General features: G+C 42.8%; 2 protein-coding genes across 2 annotated transcripts in view; both read left to right on the top strand.

The window, feature by feature from the left end:
- The window catches only part of LOC307210012 (autocrine proliferation repressor protein A-like), a 229,564-nt gene that overhangs the window by 81,389 nt on the left and 131,591 nt on the right, over positions 1 to 16,584 (top strand). The window lies entirely within an intron of this gene.
- LOC307210010 (autocrine proliferation repressor protein A-like) lies at positions 857 to 15,023 on the top strand. Its single transcript, XM_079965527.1, has 13 exons — positions 857 to 1,086; positions 2,096 to 2,270; positions 2,837 to 2,885; positions 4,120 to 4,242; positions 5,544 to 5,642; positions 5,769 to 5,858; positions 6,043 to 6,172; positions 7,975 to 8,095; positions 9,686 to 9,821; positions 10,619 to 10,707; positions 11,564 to 11,648; positions 12,897 to 12,962; positions 14,197 to 15,023. Exons 1-13 carry the CDS (start codon positions 897 to 899, stop codon positions 14,314 to 14,316), a joined length of 1,473 nt encoding a protein of 490 aa, XP_079821653.1. The 5' UTR covers positions 857 to 896; the 3' UTR covers positions 14,317 to 15,023.

Here is a 16,584-nt window from a genome sequence, read left to right as displayed (position 1 = left end):
AATGGTCCCAAATATGCATAGTCTGGCACCTGACATTGCCTGGAGGAAAGGGAAATTGAGCAAATATATTGTAGCGAAGAAGGTGAAGAAGACATGCCCCCCCCCTTCCGTAACACGAAAGAAAAAATTTAAATAATGAAAATAAAATAAACACTTTCTAAGTCAGAGAACAGTTTGAATCATTGTGAACAAGTTGCTTGAGGGTTTTTGTTTCTAAATTCACATTTGAATGAGCTCTAGATAGAGTGAACACCAGGACTGGAATACAACTCACTGTCCCTAAATAGTTTGGGCTCAAGGACAAGCAGTAAATTTACCACCTATGCCCCCCGTACACAAACACATATACAAACAGCAGATTTCGATAGTTCAAAATGCCTTGCATTGAGATTATACACACTGTACCCATGCAAAACAATGTACCTCTCTTACTAACTCTAAATACCTGAGAGTAAGCCTGCAAGGAAGCCCATTACAAAAGGGCATTTGCTTCTGCATTGCTTCAGGCAGTGGCAGGAATGAAAAAGGGAAGAGGCAGGGTGCTGCTTGCCAACATGTGCCAGTCCAGGCCTGAACCCATCCTTCAGGTATAGCAGAGCACCCAGTGGCTTCAATTTGATGATGTGGCTGGGAGGGAGCCTTGTGACTGGACGTCACTGAAGAACAACTGGCACATTTCCATCTGCATAAGAGCTGCCCTGAGCATGTGATTCCTTCCATGTGGGGCCTTCCATGCTCAGTGACCTTTATAACTACAGGGAAAGCCTATAGTAACATTTATAGAGGGAACTGCTCTGTAGAAAAGCTCTGGTGTGTGCTGCCAACCTACCTGTTGGTTAGTGTGGTGTGAAGCAACTGGGACAAGTGCCAGCGGGACACAGTCAAGTGACTGGACTATGTATGCTGCTGTCTCCCTTCTCCTATTGACCACTTGCCTGCCCTCAGGATGGATGGTGAAGCAGAAGGCCCTGGATGACTATGTCAAGCAGCAGGACCCTCACTACAGCTACACCCTCAAGAACAAGGAGGACAGGCCAGATGTCACCATCTATACCCTCAACATGACCTCCCTGAAGTGGCTGGATGGTGAGAGCAGAGAATGGCAGTTTTTCGCTTGCCCTTTTCATTTGAGGAGGATGAGAAAGAGCGGGAAGGAAGCCTAACGTGATGTGGAGGCTTCTAGATGAGTGTGATCTGCTCTGTGGGAAGTAAGGACACGTGAGGAGGAGGAGCTACAGGCCTAGTCTCCCTGTGGCTGGCTAGAAAAGGGAGCATGGCCACTTCCCCAGCCTTTGGGGAAAACATAGTTCTGAGGCAGAGCTCAAGACATAGGTCCAAGCAGGAAGTAGAATCTCTTTAAAGTGGTTAATTCGCACAAATTATTAAGGTTGGAATTAGAAAACTTTGTAAGGTCAAGGTCTGATAAAAGGGTGAAGTTGTCCTGTCTGAGAATGTAATGAAGAAGAAATGATCCACCATCTACAGATCAACTGCAGGGCAATTGGGAGCTAAGCTTTAATTAATGCAAAGGTTTGTGTTGGGTCATTTGACTTTCTTGGGCCAGCAGCATTCTCCTACCAAATTTCTCCATATCCCAGACACTTCCAAAATCTGCCCACAAGGAATTGTTCACTTCAGAGCCCAATCCAACGTGAAATGTTTTCACGTATTGCTGCATCTTGCTTGAGCATGATGAACAAGATACATGCCCCAACCTCCAGTCATACTGACCCTTTATCGGGGGATTTTCCTGACTGCTTTTATGATGACTCTTTTTTTACTTAGTGCATGGTTCTTTTGGTGCAGATTCCCGTGTGAATCAGTACATTGTTCTTACTGTTATCTGCAGGAGTGGCTCAACATCCCTTTCCATTTCCCTTCCTTCCATGCTCCATTTTTTGAGCTACGATTCATGGGGTTGATGGGATTTGGAGTCTAACAACATCCCTGCCCAAATTGGGGGGGGGGGGCTGGTGACCTTCCTTTCGCTTCATATGTCCTAACCCTGTGTGTGTGTGTGTGTGTGTGTGTGTGTGTGTGTGTGATTTCTCTACTATTAGATAAATATCAGTTATGTTTCTGTGTATCCATTCAGAATCTGAAGTGGATGCAACAGTTTGGTGGCATGAACTGACCATTGTTGTCCCCCGAAACCCCAAAATGACGAGCTTGTGTTTGCTGATGATTGGGAATGGAAGAAATGATGATGTCCCTCAACCCATGGACTTAAGGGTTGATGAAGCCATTATGACAGCAAAATCTGCTGGGTTGTAAGTAGCCGGAAGAATCACTGAGAAATGATTATGACATCAACTCTGCTTTGTTAACACTGTTAAAGAAATTAGTAGCCCTACTAGAATAGAGAACTCTGAAGCAGATGTTTAATGGTAATCTAATCCAATTCACTGTATTCAAGAAAGTTTATTTATGCTTATTTCTTGGGTTATCTGCCTCTCAGCTCCCCAGTACATATGTACAAATTATGACCAAGATGTTTCTTGAACTCTTTGTCACACATACTCAGATAGGGCATTCAAATCATTTAAGAAACTATGACCATGATTTACTGTTAATTAAAATGGCAGCAAAAGAACAGGAAATTAATTTCAGTTTGCTCTTCTCTGAACTGCTGTAATAGTGTGTCTTGATTTTAGCAAATTTTATGACTGGCCCCAAAGCCACCCAGAGCTGTTGGCTCTGGTTCCTTTGGCATCATTGCCTGTCAATCATAGAGCGTATTTGCTTGTGTTGATGTTATTTTCAAAAAAGCATGAAGCACTTTCACAGCCATTGCACAACAGATACTAATGACTAATACTTCGCTTTGTCTCTGAAGTTGCACAGCTATTTTGAGGCAGATCCCAAACCAGCCAATTACCTACCACGTAAGTGCTCTTCCCACACTCTTTCATACTCTTATGTGTGTCCACAGAATGAATTGATTGGGTGTAGGGATGTTCACATCTGACAGTTTTGATTTCTCTCTGTTTCTCATCCATCCACCCACTCAATCAAATCTAAAGTTCAGTTCTCCACAATTTCGCACCCGCCTATGGAATTCTTTTAGGGGCTTGTGAAGTTTCATCACTATTTTAGGAAAATTTCTCCTAATAAGCACATTTTGTGTGTGTAATTTCCCCTAATGTACACATTTTTGCAAGCACTTCCCCTAATATTACGCATTTTAGATGTTATTTTTTCCTAATACATCATTTACTTATTATTAGTTTCCTTCCACACACATACCTCTAGGCGATTTACAATAAACCAGGTAGAAAACAAAAACAACACAATAAGCAGGGGATATATTTTAAACATATGCACACACCAGTCCAAAATAGACACCCATAGCTAAAGACTGATTCATCCAACGGGGAAAAGCTGTTGGAACAAAAATGTCTCCAATAGTTTGTAGAAAGTGCAGATACTGTAGTGAGCTGTCCCTGCTCTGTGGAACAGAATTCCTGCTGGGATACAGCACACACCTGCTCTTTGAACCTTCCACAAACAATGGAAGACATTTTTGTTTAGATACACTTTTCCAGCTGGATGAAATAGTCTCTGCCATAGATGGTTTATGTTGAATTGTTCTCAAATTTATCACCAGGCTGTTCTTATTTTGTATGGGTTTTTAAAGCAGCTACGTGTTTGTAAATTGCCTTGCTACATGCATTGAAGGATATGCAAAAATAAACAAAAATGCAAAAATAAACAAAGAGAATAGCACATGCACATTTGTGTGTGCATTATTTTGCTGGCTTGCTGCATCGTGAAATCTGCATGGACAGGTGTGTTTCATTTCACATACTGCTTCAGACAACACAAATGAGGGACACTCATGCTAAAACGCAAGCTGGTTTGAATTTTTCCCTTATCCCTCACTGGTATTGTTTTCCAAAGAAAACATTTGTATTTCACTTTTGATATATTGATCCTCATTCTGTCAAGCAGAATCACTCAACCTGTAACAGAACTGAACGAACACATTGCTATGCTAGAGTAATAGATCATGGCAGTTCTCATTCCACCTGGTATGAGAACTAGGACAGGCCTATCATGCTGTTCTAGGGGACCAGATGGGAGGCCTCAACCAAAAACTTTGATCTGTTTTGCTTCTAGAAAATCCCTATGCAAGAATGCAAGATTGGCATTGAAGATTATGCTGTTTTTTGTTCATGGCGGAAGTTCATAATTGACAAGATGGCACAGCCAGATGTGCTGATTCAGTTCCCAATGGTCAAGGTAACTCTGGCTTCTTCCTTCTTTCTGGACACTGCCAACATTCAGGAACATGTTCTGCTTGTTCCCATCAATGCAGTAATGCCAGAAGAGTTATTTTAAAGGTTTCTTAAGCTTTAAGAAAAAGCTTAATAGCAGCATGGGATCATTCTTTAGAGGAATTGCGGGCGGGGGTTGGGAGAGAGGGTAGGAGTGAGGAGAGTCCCCCTTGTGCTGCTCAGCTGACTGGGGAACAGCTGAGAGTGGTGAAAAAGGGTGCCGGACTCCAGAATAAAGTTGATCTTTATTCTAAGCCCCCCCCCCCCCCATTTTTCCTACTGCTTGGCTGAGCCATGGGAAGATATACTGTCAACCATGTAAGATTAGGCACTGGCCCAGAAGCAGCTTGGGAAGTGCAGGTTGTACAGAAAATGTGCAAAATGAGGTCAAGATACATACATTTTCAATGGCCTGTATGGGATTATGCATAATGGCCAGATAATGTTCAAAATTTAGCTGAAGATATGAACATTCTGCAAAGCCTATTAGGGATTATGTATAATTGCCAGTGATATACAAAATTCACTCGATATATGAACATTTTCCTGGCCTTGCTGGAAATTATGTATGATGATCACAAATTCTGCACAATTCCCTCTTCGTTGAGGGATGATGTGCACATTCTGCTTGAGACCTGATGAATGAGCACAGTGTTGCAAAGAACTAAACACAGAATATATCAGAGGGTGAAATTAATTCATTTTGTTTCTAGGAGAAGGATTTGTAAAAAATATCAGTGAGGTGAAGAGTGCTGATCCTTACGTCAGCACACTGTGTATAACCTCAGTATTGCCTTTGCAGAATATAGGGCGCCCTTGTTAAAGCTCTGAAGACAAACCTTCTTGTGATGGCACTGTGACTATGCCATTCTAACAATAAAGTATCCTCAGACTCTTTGCAAGTACAGTGGTGCCTCGCAAGATGAAAATAATCCATTCCGCGAGTCTCTTCGTCTAGCGGTTTTTTCGTCTTGCGAAGCATCCCTATTAGCGGCTTAGCGGATTAGCGCTATTAGCGGCTTAGCGGCTCTTAGCGGCTATTAGCGGCTTAGAAAAAGGGGGGAAAGGGAAAAAACTCGCAAGACTCGCAAGACGTTTTCGTCTTGCGAAGCAAGCCCATAGGGAAATTCGTCTTGCGAAGCGCCTCGAAAAACGGAAAACCCTTTCGTCTAGCGGGTTTTTTGTCTTGCGAGGCATTCGTCTTGCGGGGCACCACTGTATGTCCTTTGCATTCCAGAGGCTGTAATCCTTTTGTCTTATCTTCAGGCCACTGTGCGGGCCATGGACACCATAACAGCGTTCTTACAGAAAGAATCTGCTGGAAAGATGAACATTGCCAAGTTCATGTTGACAGGTGGTTCCAAGGTAGGTATGAAGGTCTGTGCTGCTTTGCTTTCCATGTATGTAACTCATCAGTTGCATTATCCTCCTTGTTTTCTTCTCGTTCCCAGTGCACCTTTGCAACCTCATTCTTTTGTCTCTTTTTGGCAGCGTGGCTGGACTGCCTGGCTTGCGGCAGCCGTGGATGAAAGAGTTGTGTCCTTTGCTCCACTTGTATTTGATCTTTTGAATATCATTAAGGTGAGAATCCAATTTCTTCACAGTAAAGTAGAGTAGAGAACAACAAGACTGCACAAAGGGCAATGCGCTACGTGTGTGTAGTAACTCTCCATTCTACAGGATTTCAAGTACTTAAGCTTTGGCACTTGCTGTATGGAAAGTCTTAATGTGCACAGAGAACTCACTTCTGGCTGCTTTGCTTCAGAGCTGGCATCATCAATACCGAGCATACTGTGGCTGGACATTTGCATGGCGGCACATACATGAACTGAAAATTACTCAGAAGTTGGACACTCCACGGTTCAAGATACTAACTTCGCATGTTGATCCACTTGGTGAGCACTTCTTATGTTCTCAGATTTCTATGATAAATGATATGGTAGCAAAAGAAAGGATAGTTGTGTGGCGAGATCCCGCCTCCCACCAGTAGGAATAAAGACATGGGACACCAAAGCTTAGGTTGATGGGCTAAAATTGGCCACAACTTTATTGGTTACAGGTAAAGAGCAGTATTGGCTTAGGCATTGGTCCTATCGACTATCCGGCTTCAGCCTGTTTGCTTGAAGACCGGGAAGGGTTAACACCAGCGGGGGGAGCCCTGCTGATCCACATCAACTAGGGACTCCCCCGGGGTCACCGCTCAGGGGCGCTCTTTAGGCCCTGACCTCCACAGGCTTAGGACACGCCCCCCGGAATCCTTTATCGGACTACCCTTCAATATTTGGGGGAGGTGATGGCGCTCCCCCCCGCCAACACATCTACATAACAATACCCCTACCAATGCCTAACCGCCAAAACCAAGGAGTTGTGACGATTTGCTACGAGGTAGGCAAAAAACCAAATGGCCTGTGCCAATTTGCCAAGTGAAAAAAATTCCTACCAGGCCCCTTAACGGCGACCGACTGAGGTTCATAGCAAGGTCAGAAGGAGAACCTGAAGGGTGGGCGGGTGGGAAACCAAAGCAACGGAGTGGGCCAAAGAGGGGGATCCCGGGGCCACGCTTGCCTTAAATGAGGCAAGCCACACCCCCTGAGCCAACTGATTGGCTGGCCAGGGGATGACGCGGCCTGAGGATTCCCCAGATCGTGCGGGGCTGCAAGCCAGCCTCCACGCACGTGTTGAGGGCATGAAGCCCGCAACACCACCACCTCCTCCCGAGGTCGGAAGTGGCTTTGTAGAAATAGAAGGAAAGGGCAATTTTGGTGGCGCTACAATGCACGTAAAAAGCATGGAAGAGCATGGTGTTATGCAGAGGAATAGGGAATGGCTCGATCAAATGAAGTCTTTTCCACTTTGGTGTAGATCTATTATTTTGTCTGGGGTGGGACAGGGTGGGTAGAGCAAGTAAGCAATCAAGCTGGTCACTGATTAGACACTTTTGCATGCTGTCCTTCAACAGCCTGCCTTGAGTAAGTGTTCACTCCCTTGCTGTCTTCCCCAACTCCAAACTTCCAACTCCTTTTCTTCTTCCTTTCTCATTTCTCCACTCCCTCTTCCTCTGCCTCTCCACATTTCTTCCTCTATAAGCCAATTACCGGCTTTGTTAAGCTACAACAGCCACTTAATTAAGTGGTATACAAATTTTGTTAAATAAAATAAGTTTCTGTTGTGGCATGTCATTAATTTTATATAATCTGCAGGCTTCAGCTTTTGCTTGACTGATTCTGGAAATCAAACAAATATGAGAACTGCTGTAATTTCAGCACCTGTGCCCACATCCTTACATTCTGCCCCCTGAGTGTATGCTGCTTTTTAGGGATTTGTGGTCCTTACTCCATTCTACTTATTCTCTATTGCTTCTGTGCAGTCTTGCTATCCTTTTTATGATGATTTATAACAAAACAAGGTACAGTGGTACCTCGGGTTACATACGCTTCAGGTTACAGACTCCACGAACCCAGAAATAGTACCTCGGGTTAAGAACTTTGCTTCAGGATGAGAACAGAAATTGTGCTCCGGCGGTGCGGCAGCAGCTGGAGGCCCCATTAGCTAAAGTGGTGCTTCAGGTTAAGAACAGTTTCAGGTTAAGAACGGACCTCTGGAACAAATTAAGTACTTAACCCAAGGTACCACTGTAGTAGCAACCTGAGAACCATATGTTGGTCATTTCTAAAACAGTTAATTTTTCCATCCCCAGCATATAACGAACGATACATAAACAAGCCCAAGTATCTAATCATAGCGGCAGGAGATGAATTCTTCCCTCTCGATGATTCCCACCATTTCTTCAATGAGCTATCAGGAGCAAAATATTTCCGGTGAGTTCATGCTGAAGCTCTCATTTTTCCTTTTACTATCAAACAGCAGCCCATGTTCCGCAAAACTACAACAAGCTAACTCATTCCGAGCCAAGAAAATCTGGATTCTAATTTGCATCGGTTACGTGCATTTAAATGATAAAACCTTTTTTCGCTTAATTCTGTAATGTGTTACTGTTGTGCAATAATTCTGCATAGTCTAATCAAGGACAGTGGCAAGGAGCTGTGCAGGACACCAAAGCTTCACCCCCGATAACTGGAAACTTTAGTAGCTCCTGTGGCTTTTGAGACTTTACCAGGCACACCCCACGCACTCCCGAGCATAGGACAGGATTCAACTAACAACACTACCAATGGAAGCCCACACAAGGACTTCCACTGGCACAACAAGGTTCCCCCCCCCCCCATTTCTGCACCCTCTTCCAGTTGGCTGGGGGGTTCAGGAGAACTGCTGGAACACAGGAGAGGAGATAAGCAAACTCTCTTTTTTGGAGGAAGGGCAGAAGTGACCCAGGTTGTTAGGCAGTCAGTGGATGGTGTTATTAACCCACCTTTGTAATTAGAATGATAAACATGCAAGCAGTGAACAAAATGCTAGTTCAGCCATCACTCCAATCGACACTGCAATGTTTCTGATGAGTGTCTGCCACTTATTATTATTATTCGCTGTGTTTCCATATCCCTCTGTCAATTTGCTTGCCATCTTACTAATTAAAAAGGATTTAAAAAAGAAGAGGCCTGCAAAGCAGTTCTGCCCTCTGATGAGTTGAAACTTGATGACATAAAGGACACCAACCAATGGGTTCTGTGCAAAGGCAGCTTTTGCTGTGTGGTTCAAATTAATCTATACTGCCTTAAAAACGTTTACAATTGTCTTTACCCTCAGTAATTCCTGGTATTCACTTTTTTGAATCTCTCAAAGAACTCTGAAAGAATAGCCGCCCAGAGTGGTTGGGGAAACCCAGCCAGATGGGCGGGGTATAAATACTACTGCTGCTGCTACTACTACTACTACTAAATATTATTATTATTATTATTATTATTATTATTATTATTATTAGACTTACCCTTGCAAAAGCCATGCTAGTTTTACTTCAACAAGTCTTGCTCTTTTATATGCTAATTCTATTTTTAATAAGGGTTTTCACCTAATTTCACCTATTAACTGGCCTGTTACTTCCTAGATCCCCTCTTGATTGCATTTTAAAAGTTGGTGTTACTTGGGCCCATTTGCATTCCTCAGACATGGAGACAGGTCTTCGGAACCAGTTAAATATTTTTGTTAGAAGAACAGCAATTTCACATTTGAGTTCTTTAAGAACTTTTTGGTGGGTAAAATCTGGTGATTTTCTGTTTTTAATTTGTCAGTAGAGCCTAGAACTTGGCTACAGATCCCTGCTGCAAAATTCACAGAGGGTTTGAATTAGAATACTGCCCCCCCCCGCCCGTATAATTTTCTATATGTGTATATTCCAAAGAAGAAAAACCCAGAAAGAGTCAAATTTCTTTGATCAGAGGAAATATGTAATTGCTTTGTCTATTGCAAGGGAGCTATTACCGTATTTCAAAAACCTCTCTGTTGCCCTGCAGAGCCACCCCAAACAATGATCACTTGATGACACGGGACCCATCGATTAAAATATCAATTGCAATGTCGGTTATAAGCTTTTTTCTTAGCACCATTTTGAATCTGAAAATGCCCCAAATTTCCTGGAAGAGAACCGAGGTGAGGAAAACTCATGTTGCAACATAACTAATTCAGTCATGAGACTTGTTTTATTATTTAGTTCAAGCCATGAGTACACATAGCCTTTTAATTGATGAAAATCATACTTTATCAAGGACACTCTGTTAAGCTCAAGCTTACTAGGAAATTATCGGTATTATTGGAAGCAGGAAGCCTTGGCCAATGTTCCAATAAATGACAGGAACATTATGACATTTGGCCATTTTCTGAGGGCACTTGGTTGGTTTTGAGCTTTACTGGTACATATTAGAATATTATGACATTTCCTTCTGGCCTTTTAATGTTACATTCAGATACAGTAAATATCTAAATATTTAGTATATGTATATGAATATGCCCCTAGAGGCAAAGCACAAAGAAAGGCTCTTCATTTCAATGAAGTTGAAAGGTTTCAGTGAAAGCTGTAGGTTGATTTCACACAGACTGTTTTCTGACACATGTTTCTATACTAGCCAGCTAATTGGGTTGCTGCTGTTGAAATGAGATCTTTGGGATCTACGTAGGAAGAACCATTGCACAGTAGTATTTGCTTTGCATGCTGAAGGTCTTTGGTTTGATCCCTGATGTTTCCACATAGGCCTGGGAGAGAAACCTGCTTGTAATCATCCTAGACAGCTGTTGCCAATCAGTGTAGACAATACTGAGCTAGATAGACCCAACAGTCTGACTTGGTATAAGGCAGCTTCCTATAGAAAACTTTCATGTAGCTGATAGAAGAAATGAATGATAGGTTGATGAACACTTGATATTTCTGTCCTATTCTCTCTTTTTTCTAGACAAAAGCTACAGGCATTATTGAGCTCTACACAGATATGGAGCCTTCAGCAGTTAAATGTTTCTTTTCTAACACTTTGAGTTCTGAAAGGTAGGATTTATTGTGCATGATTTATTAATACAAACATACAGAGCTGATATAAATATACAAAGAATGGGACAATCTGTTAATCTTAGTTGTCTCTTTCTTAAATTCAGTTCTCCACATTTCTGCTGCGTTTTGCAAATTACTGTTTTTTAAAAAAATCCTCATGAAAAATTGCCAGCATTTTTGTGTGCTTTTCTATTAATCTCCACATTTCTGTATGTCGTTTTGTCAAATATACATCTTTTTTGCAAACAATTCCCCCTAGTGCTTTTTTCTTATTTTCACTAACCTATGCATTTATATATGCACTTCACCTTAGCATTTCTGTGCACATTACTTGGCTTGAGAGCTGCATTGCAAACTTCGTAGACATGTGAATCTTGAAGGATATCTGTGTTTTGGTTTCCACATTATTTTTGAAAGTGTGACAATGGAAGATAGCTTTTAAATCTCTACAGAGAAGCCATTGGGGTGTTCCCTTCCCTAAAGCGTGCAGTATTTTCTCTCTAGCAAAAAAGAAAAGAAAGCATTCTGAGTGCTCTTTGTGAACAGCTCCACAAAACATTATAGTTTTTATACTTTTATATGTTTTCAAACCTACAAACAAGATTCATAAGGGAACTCTGTGGGTGGACTACTCAATATGCTCTAGAACTTTTCGAATCGGGTTGATAGTTTTGAAGAACCATCAGAATGGCTGAGTCATCTGAGTAGTCGACAAAGAGTATTTTTGATTTCCTTAAACATAACGATCCCTTTTGCTTCAATAAGTGAACTATTGCCTTGGCAGTGGTACTTGTCTCCAAAAAGTAGCTTCCTCAGCACTCACTGTGCCTCCTCCTTCCCTTCTCATTCTCAGACGAGACTTCAGGCTGTTGGTGGGTCCTGGTCCTTCAGGTGTTTCACAACCCATATCTTGGCTTCCCTGCAAGGTTGAGAAAGTGGTAAGAGGATTTGGGATTGGGGGTTTCTCTAAGCTTCGTAACACAGCTGAGTGAATCAAACCCCCACCCCTACGCACACAAGCAGTTCTTCAAAAATAAATTATTTCCTTCAAAGAAGGGTTCTGTTGCCGACACATTGAATTAGCCCATTTATTTGCAAAGTTCTTTTTTAAAAATTACACAGATAGTGAGTGTACTCAGTTAGGATAGTGGTGTGGTGTGTGTGTGGTGTGGTGTGGTTTGGTGTGTGTGACATGTACTGGCTGGTTACCATTTGTGATGGGCTGCACAGGAAAGTCCATTGCTGTTGCTTCCACCTTAAAGGAGCAGAAGCTCATATGTAACAATAAGGTCCACTCTGGAACCTGCTGGGTTCCTTCAGAAGAAAGGGGTATACATTGAATGAATAAGTAATCCAAGAGTCAAACAACCAAATAAAATGGGATTCTTTTGTTATATAAGTTACCAAAAACATCCATAGGATGGTTTCATTTCAAAGCGCAGCAGAGTGTATTCCCATCTAATGTTGCCCCAGGAGGTGTGGGCTAAAGAGCATTATCTTTATGCTGTAGTTCTAAAATGACCCATGTTAGAAAGTAGGACTCACTAATATATTGGAGCTCATGAGTCTATAGCGGGGTGGGGAACCTCTTTCGGAATGAGGGCTGCATTTCCTTCTGGGCAAGCTTGTGGAGGCTGCATGCCAGTGATGAGCAGTGTCAAAGGCAAAAGTGAACAGAGCAATCAATGTGAATTCTACCATTGTGCAGTAGCCTAGTTTCTTCACAGTCACACTTCTTTCTCTATCCTCCATCCAGGCAAGCAAGAAGTATTATCAGAGTCCAAGGACACATTCCAGCCAGGGGGAAACAGTCTAGGAGGGAGGAAAGCACAGCTGGTGAGGGTTGTGGTTTGGAAGTGTGGGTGTCCTGGAGATTACCCCAAGGGCCAGATAGAGAGGGCTGGAGGGCTGCCCTTGCCCCCTGGGCCTGAGGTTCCCCATCTGTGATGTATGGAATGGTTTATGATCACCTGGAAAGAAGTGGGATGTAACCCCAACCCATCCTGCCCCACTTTGAGCACAGTCACCATAGCTGTTCCACTCTACCCTGTCCTTGGGAGACTCAAACCAGGAACACTCTTCTCCAGATTCACACTAGTGAACATTTTAGAATTTCATAAGCTCAGGGTTTACAAGTGCCTGTAACCTGTTCATTTCTCAGTGGCTTCTGTCTGATCCCATTGCAGAAAACGGGTGTTTATAAGGCAGAAGAGGAAAAGCCACAATCGGGATGGAAGGCTTTCTTTATTGAGGTAAATATTCACTCCAGTCTAGTATTTGACTCCCCCACCCCCAGGAGAGAAAACTCTGAGTGCATGTGTATATGCTTGTGTGCATAGATATATGTATATATAATGTTGGATTGGGAAGGATGGAAAAGAATAGAAAACAAACACGTACAGTAGTTTGATTATGAAGGATCTATGACTCATTGAGAGATGATACAAGTGTAAATAAAGTTCAAAACACCATAGCCACATTTGGGAGAGGAAGGAAGTAAAACTGCCTTAGTGGCTATTATAACTGGAGACTAAAAGTGACAACAAGCTCTATGTGTGTGTAGATAGAGAAGGGTGAAAAAAGCAAATAGGTAGAAATGTTGGGTTAAGAGACAAGCTGAATCAAAATACCACAGCAAACTCCTTGTGCCATTCACAGTACTAGCCATAGAGTGAGGGGGAAAGGCACTGGGACAAAGATACTAGGATTGTGGGGATGTAGGATAATATTCTACGTCTGGGTTTGAGGCTACGGGGAGCAAACACCAGTTCTACTACTCCCATTGACTCCATCATCGTGTTTCCCTTATTTGAGGACATTTACATTTTTCCAGTCATTTTGGAGACAGGTTACTTGGCTTAGATCACCTTTGCTTTGTAACTGAATGTCTCCAGAGCAGGGGGATCTTCTGCTCAGATCGCTTTGGGGGCAGAGCTGAGCCTTGGAGGGACCCTACTTTGATACCGCCTCATCTTGGGATTTGGATGAAGTGGTTGCACAACCCTAGCTGTTAAAACAATTTTGGGGGATATTGCATCATGTGAACTACTTCCTTCTGTTTAATGAGGGAATATTGGCTTTGTAACCAATAATCTAAAAGACTCAAGGCAAAAACTGGTATTACCCAAATTACCAAACACTTAGAGTGGCTGGGGAAACCCAGCCAGATGGGCAGGGAATTAATAATAATAATAATAATAATAATAATTTATTAGCTTACCTTTCAGTCTAGCTCACTCACTGTGTCCTTCCAAAAACAATAAAGCAACTATGCCTGAAAGCTCTACTTTCATGTACTAATTGAAATCCAGTGATAGAAAGCTGTTGTGCTGAATAGGCAGGAAGTATTCTTCCATAAACTACAATATGCTGTAAGGCACAACAATTATTTTTTAGCTATCCCTGTGCTTTGCACTCCCAATGTAGGCTCCGTTCTATTAGATTTGCAAGGCGAGCTATTGAGCAGAACTGCAATTTCTTTTCCAGGCCACCTTCCCAGGACCTGGGACCATTGATTTTGTGTTAAGTTCTGAGGTTCACATCATTCCAGACACTTTTCCATGTCCAGCCTGCCACGGAAAGGAATGCAAGGGGAAGGTGGTATGACACTCACCAAGGATGATATAGCTCCTGCTGCTGAAGACATCCATGAGTGTAAACACGAGAGGTGCTCAGAAAACCATGCAGAGGAGTCGGGGTGGGTTGGGCAGAGAAATAATACTGCATAGAGAATGCACAGGTTCAACTTCAACTAACATGAAATGGGAGAGGGATGTGGGGTTGTGGGGTAGGTAGGTGAAGGTGTCAGTCAGGAACAGGACCCCTAAAGGAGGATTGTGGGAAATGGGTCTGGTGGGTGGATGAAGCATATTGGGCTTGAGACAGAGGGAGGGCCTGGTTATATAAAATTATGAACAATTAATGCAGCAAAGGAAAGTGCCTTTGTATTCCTCAGATCTCAGGATCAAAATAAAGAGAAGCACTATGCTGTATAAGTCTTCACTGAAACTCTGTACAAGTATTTGAGCATTCGATGCACAATTCCTTAACCCGGATTTAAAATAGTTTCGCCTCATAGACTTTGATGGGATTAAATAGCCTCTAATCCAAGTAATTAATTATAGCTGGATTGTAAATCGTCATGTAAAATGACTGAGTTCAAATTGCACGTGAGTCACAGACGGAAGTGGGTGTCTTCTTTGGCTAGCTATTATCTCTTCGTTTTCGAGTCCCTTCTGCAAAATGGGGGTAACAATAAAGTGACTATATTTTGTGTGGCAGAAGTGAGCCCACCTGCTGTGGCTTTCATGGCCTGATGATTTCTAGCTGTTCTCTCCCTGTTAACAAATAAAGGTTGTTTCTGGCATTCTTACCATCTTGCACTGGGTGAGATTTTCTTGTGTTTTGAAGTGAACCGCCACTTGCTCCACTATCCTCCTATAGCTACTATATGGGGAATCGGTGTCTGTTCTTAGGGTATGTAGCAGGTTGGGTCATAAGCCTATCATAACAAAAGGAGTAATACCTACCACAGTACTATCAGTGTTGTGAATATATGTCATTCAGTTGAACATAATAGTTTTGTTAGTAAAGTGGATCTACAGACTGTCCTTCATACAGGCAGTTGCAGTGACTGAAGTACAAACCACCAGGGAGTTCTATTGTAAAGGCCCATGAAAATAAAATAGGAGCACCACTGCCCTCTGCTGCTGCTTAATCATGGCAAAGGCATTTATACAGGTCAGCTGCCCATTGTGTTTGTGCTAAACAGAATTCCAAGCAAAGAGACTGAAAGCTCATTTTGACTACATAATCTTAGAAGATGGTGTGGCTGTGAGAGGGACACAGCTGTGACTATCATGAAAGGACCCTGCACTTCTGAATTTGGTACTAAGCTACTGCCGCTACTCAAACTGCACGGGATGAGGTTCCAAAGGGGCAGCAGATGCAGGAGCATGTGAATTCCATGCTGGAATTCGTGGAGCAGCTGAGAAGAACAGGGGAGGAACTGAAAGATAATAATTATCCAGCCCTATTGCTGCACAGCCTTGAAGAATCACACAGGGCCCTGAGTGGTGCTACACAACGAAAGGAAATTGGTGTCATGACCCCTGAAACCCTCTGACACCGCAAGGGCTTACATGTGGGTGGAGCCGGGAGGAACAAGTCATTCGCTTAGTGCTATCCGTGAGCCAGCTTCCAGGCTTGCTTTCCCTGTAGAATTCAGCATCAGACCTGAACAGGACAGGACTTTCTCTGTCTCTCATAACTCTAGAACTCGTGGATGTTCAATGAAGCTGAATGTTAGAAGATTCAGGACAGATAACACCTTGCTGGCTGCTATTCCTGCTGCTGCTATCTCCTGCTAGGACTCATGGAAAACTTATCAGACAAACAGCAAAATTTATCATCTATGCCTGGTTGACAGTTTTATACAATTTTGTCTGTTTGCATGCACACACATGCAAGCAGCAGATTTCAACAGTTCACGCTGCCTTGCTTTGAGATTATACACACTGTACCCATGCAAGACAATACACCTCTCTTACTAACTCAGTTTATCTGGGAGTTGTTGGCATCCGTCTGTTTTGAAAGACAATGGGGTGCTCCTTCAGGGGCGAAGTCAAGCTGCTGCACCAACAGGACCGATTTGATCTTCTCGGGGCACAAGCCTGGGCAGTGTGTATGGAGGTTCTGGGCTGCCCAGATGACAAGACTCTCAGCCTTGTTGATGTAAGTTCAAAGGAAAGCAGAGTGATACATTTGGCACCAGCTTGGATGTAGGAGTTGCTGGAAAGAAGCAAACAAGGCACCATACAACTGTCTTAGGGACTCTACTCTGGATTTATGTAGGGTTTACTCCTTACCCTTTTC

Source organism: Podarcis cretensis, assembly GCF_951804945.1.
Source record: "Podarcis cretensis genome assembly, chromosome: 2".
NCBI classification, from domain to species: domain Eukaryota; kingdom Metazoa; phylum Chordata; class Lepidosauria; order Squamata; family Lacertidae; genus Podarcis; species Podarcis cretensis.
The sequence above is the reverse complement of the archived record's forward strand: the minus strand, read 5'-3'. Positions and strand labels throughout refer to the sequence as shown.

Coding starts and splice junctions, on each gene's coding strand:
- LOC307210010 (XM_079965527.1), top strand. CDS start 897: ATGTATGCTGCTGTCTCCCTTCTCCTATTGACCACTTGCCTGCCCTCA. Junction 5,859..6,042: donor ATCTTTTGAATATCATTAAG/GTGAGAATCCAA, acceptor GCTTTGCTTCAG/AGCTGGCATCATCAATACCG. Junction 12,963..14,196: donor GGAAGGCTTTCTTTATTGAG/GTAAATATTCAC, acceptor TTTCTTTTCCAG/GCCACCTTCCCAGGACCTGG.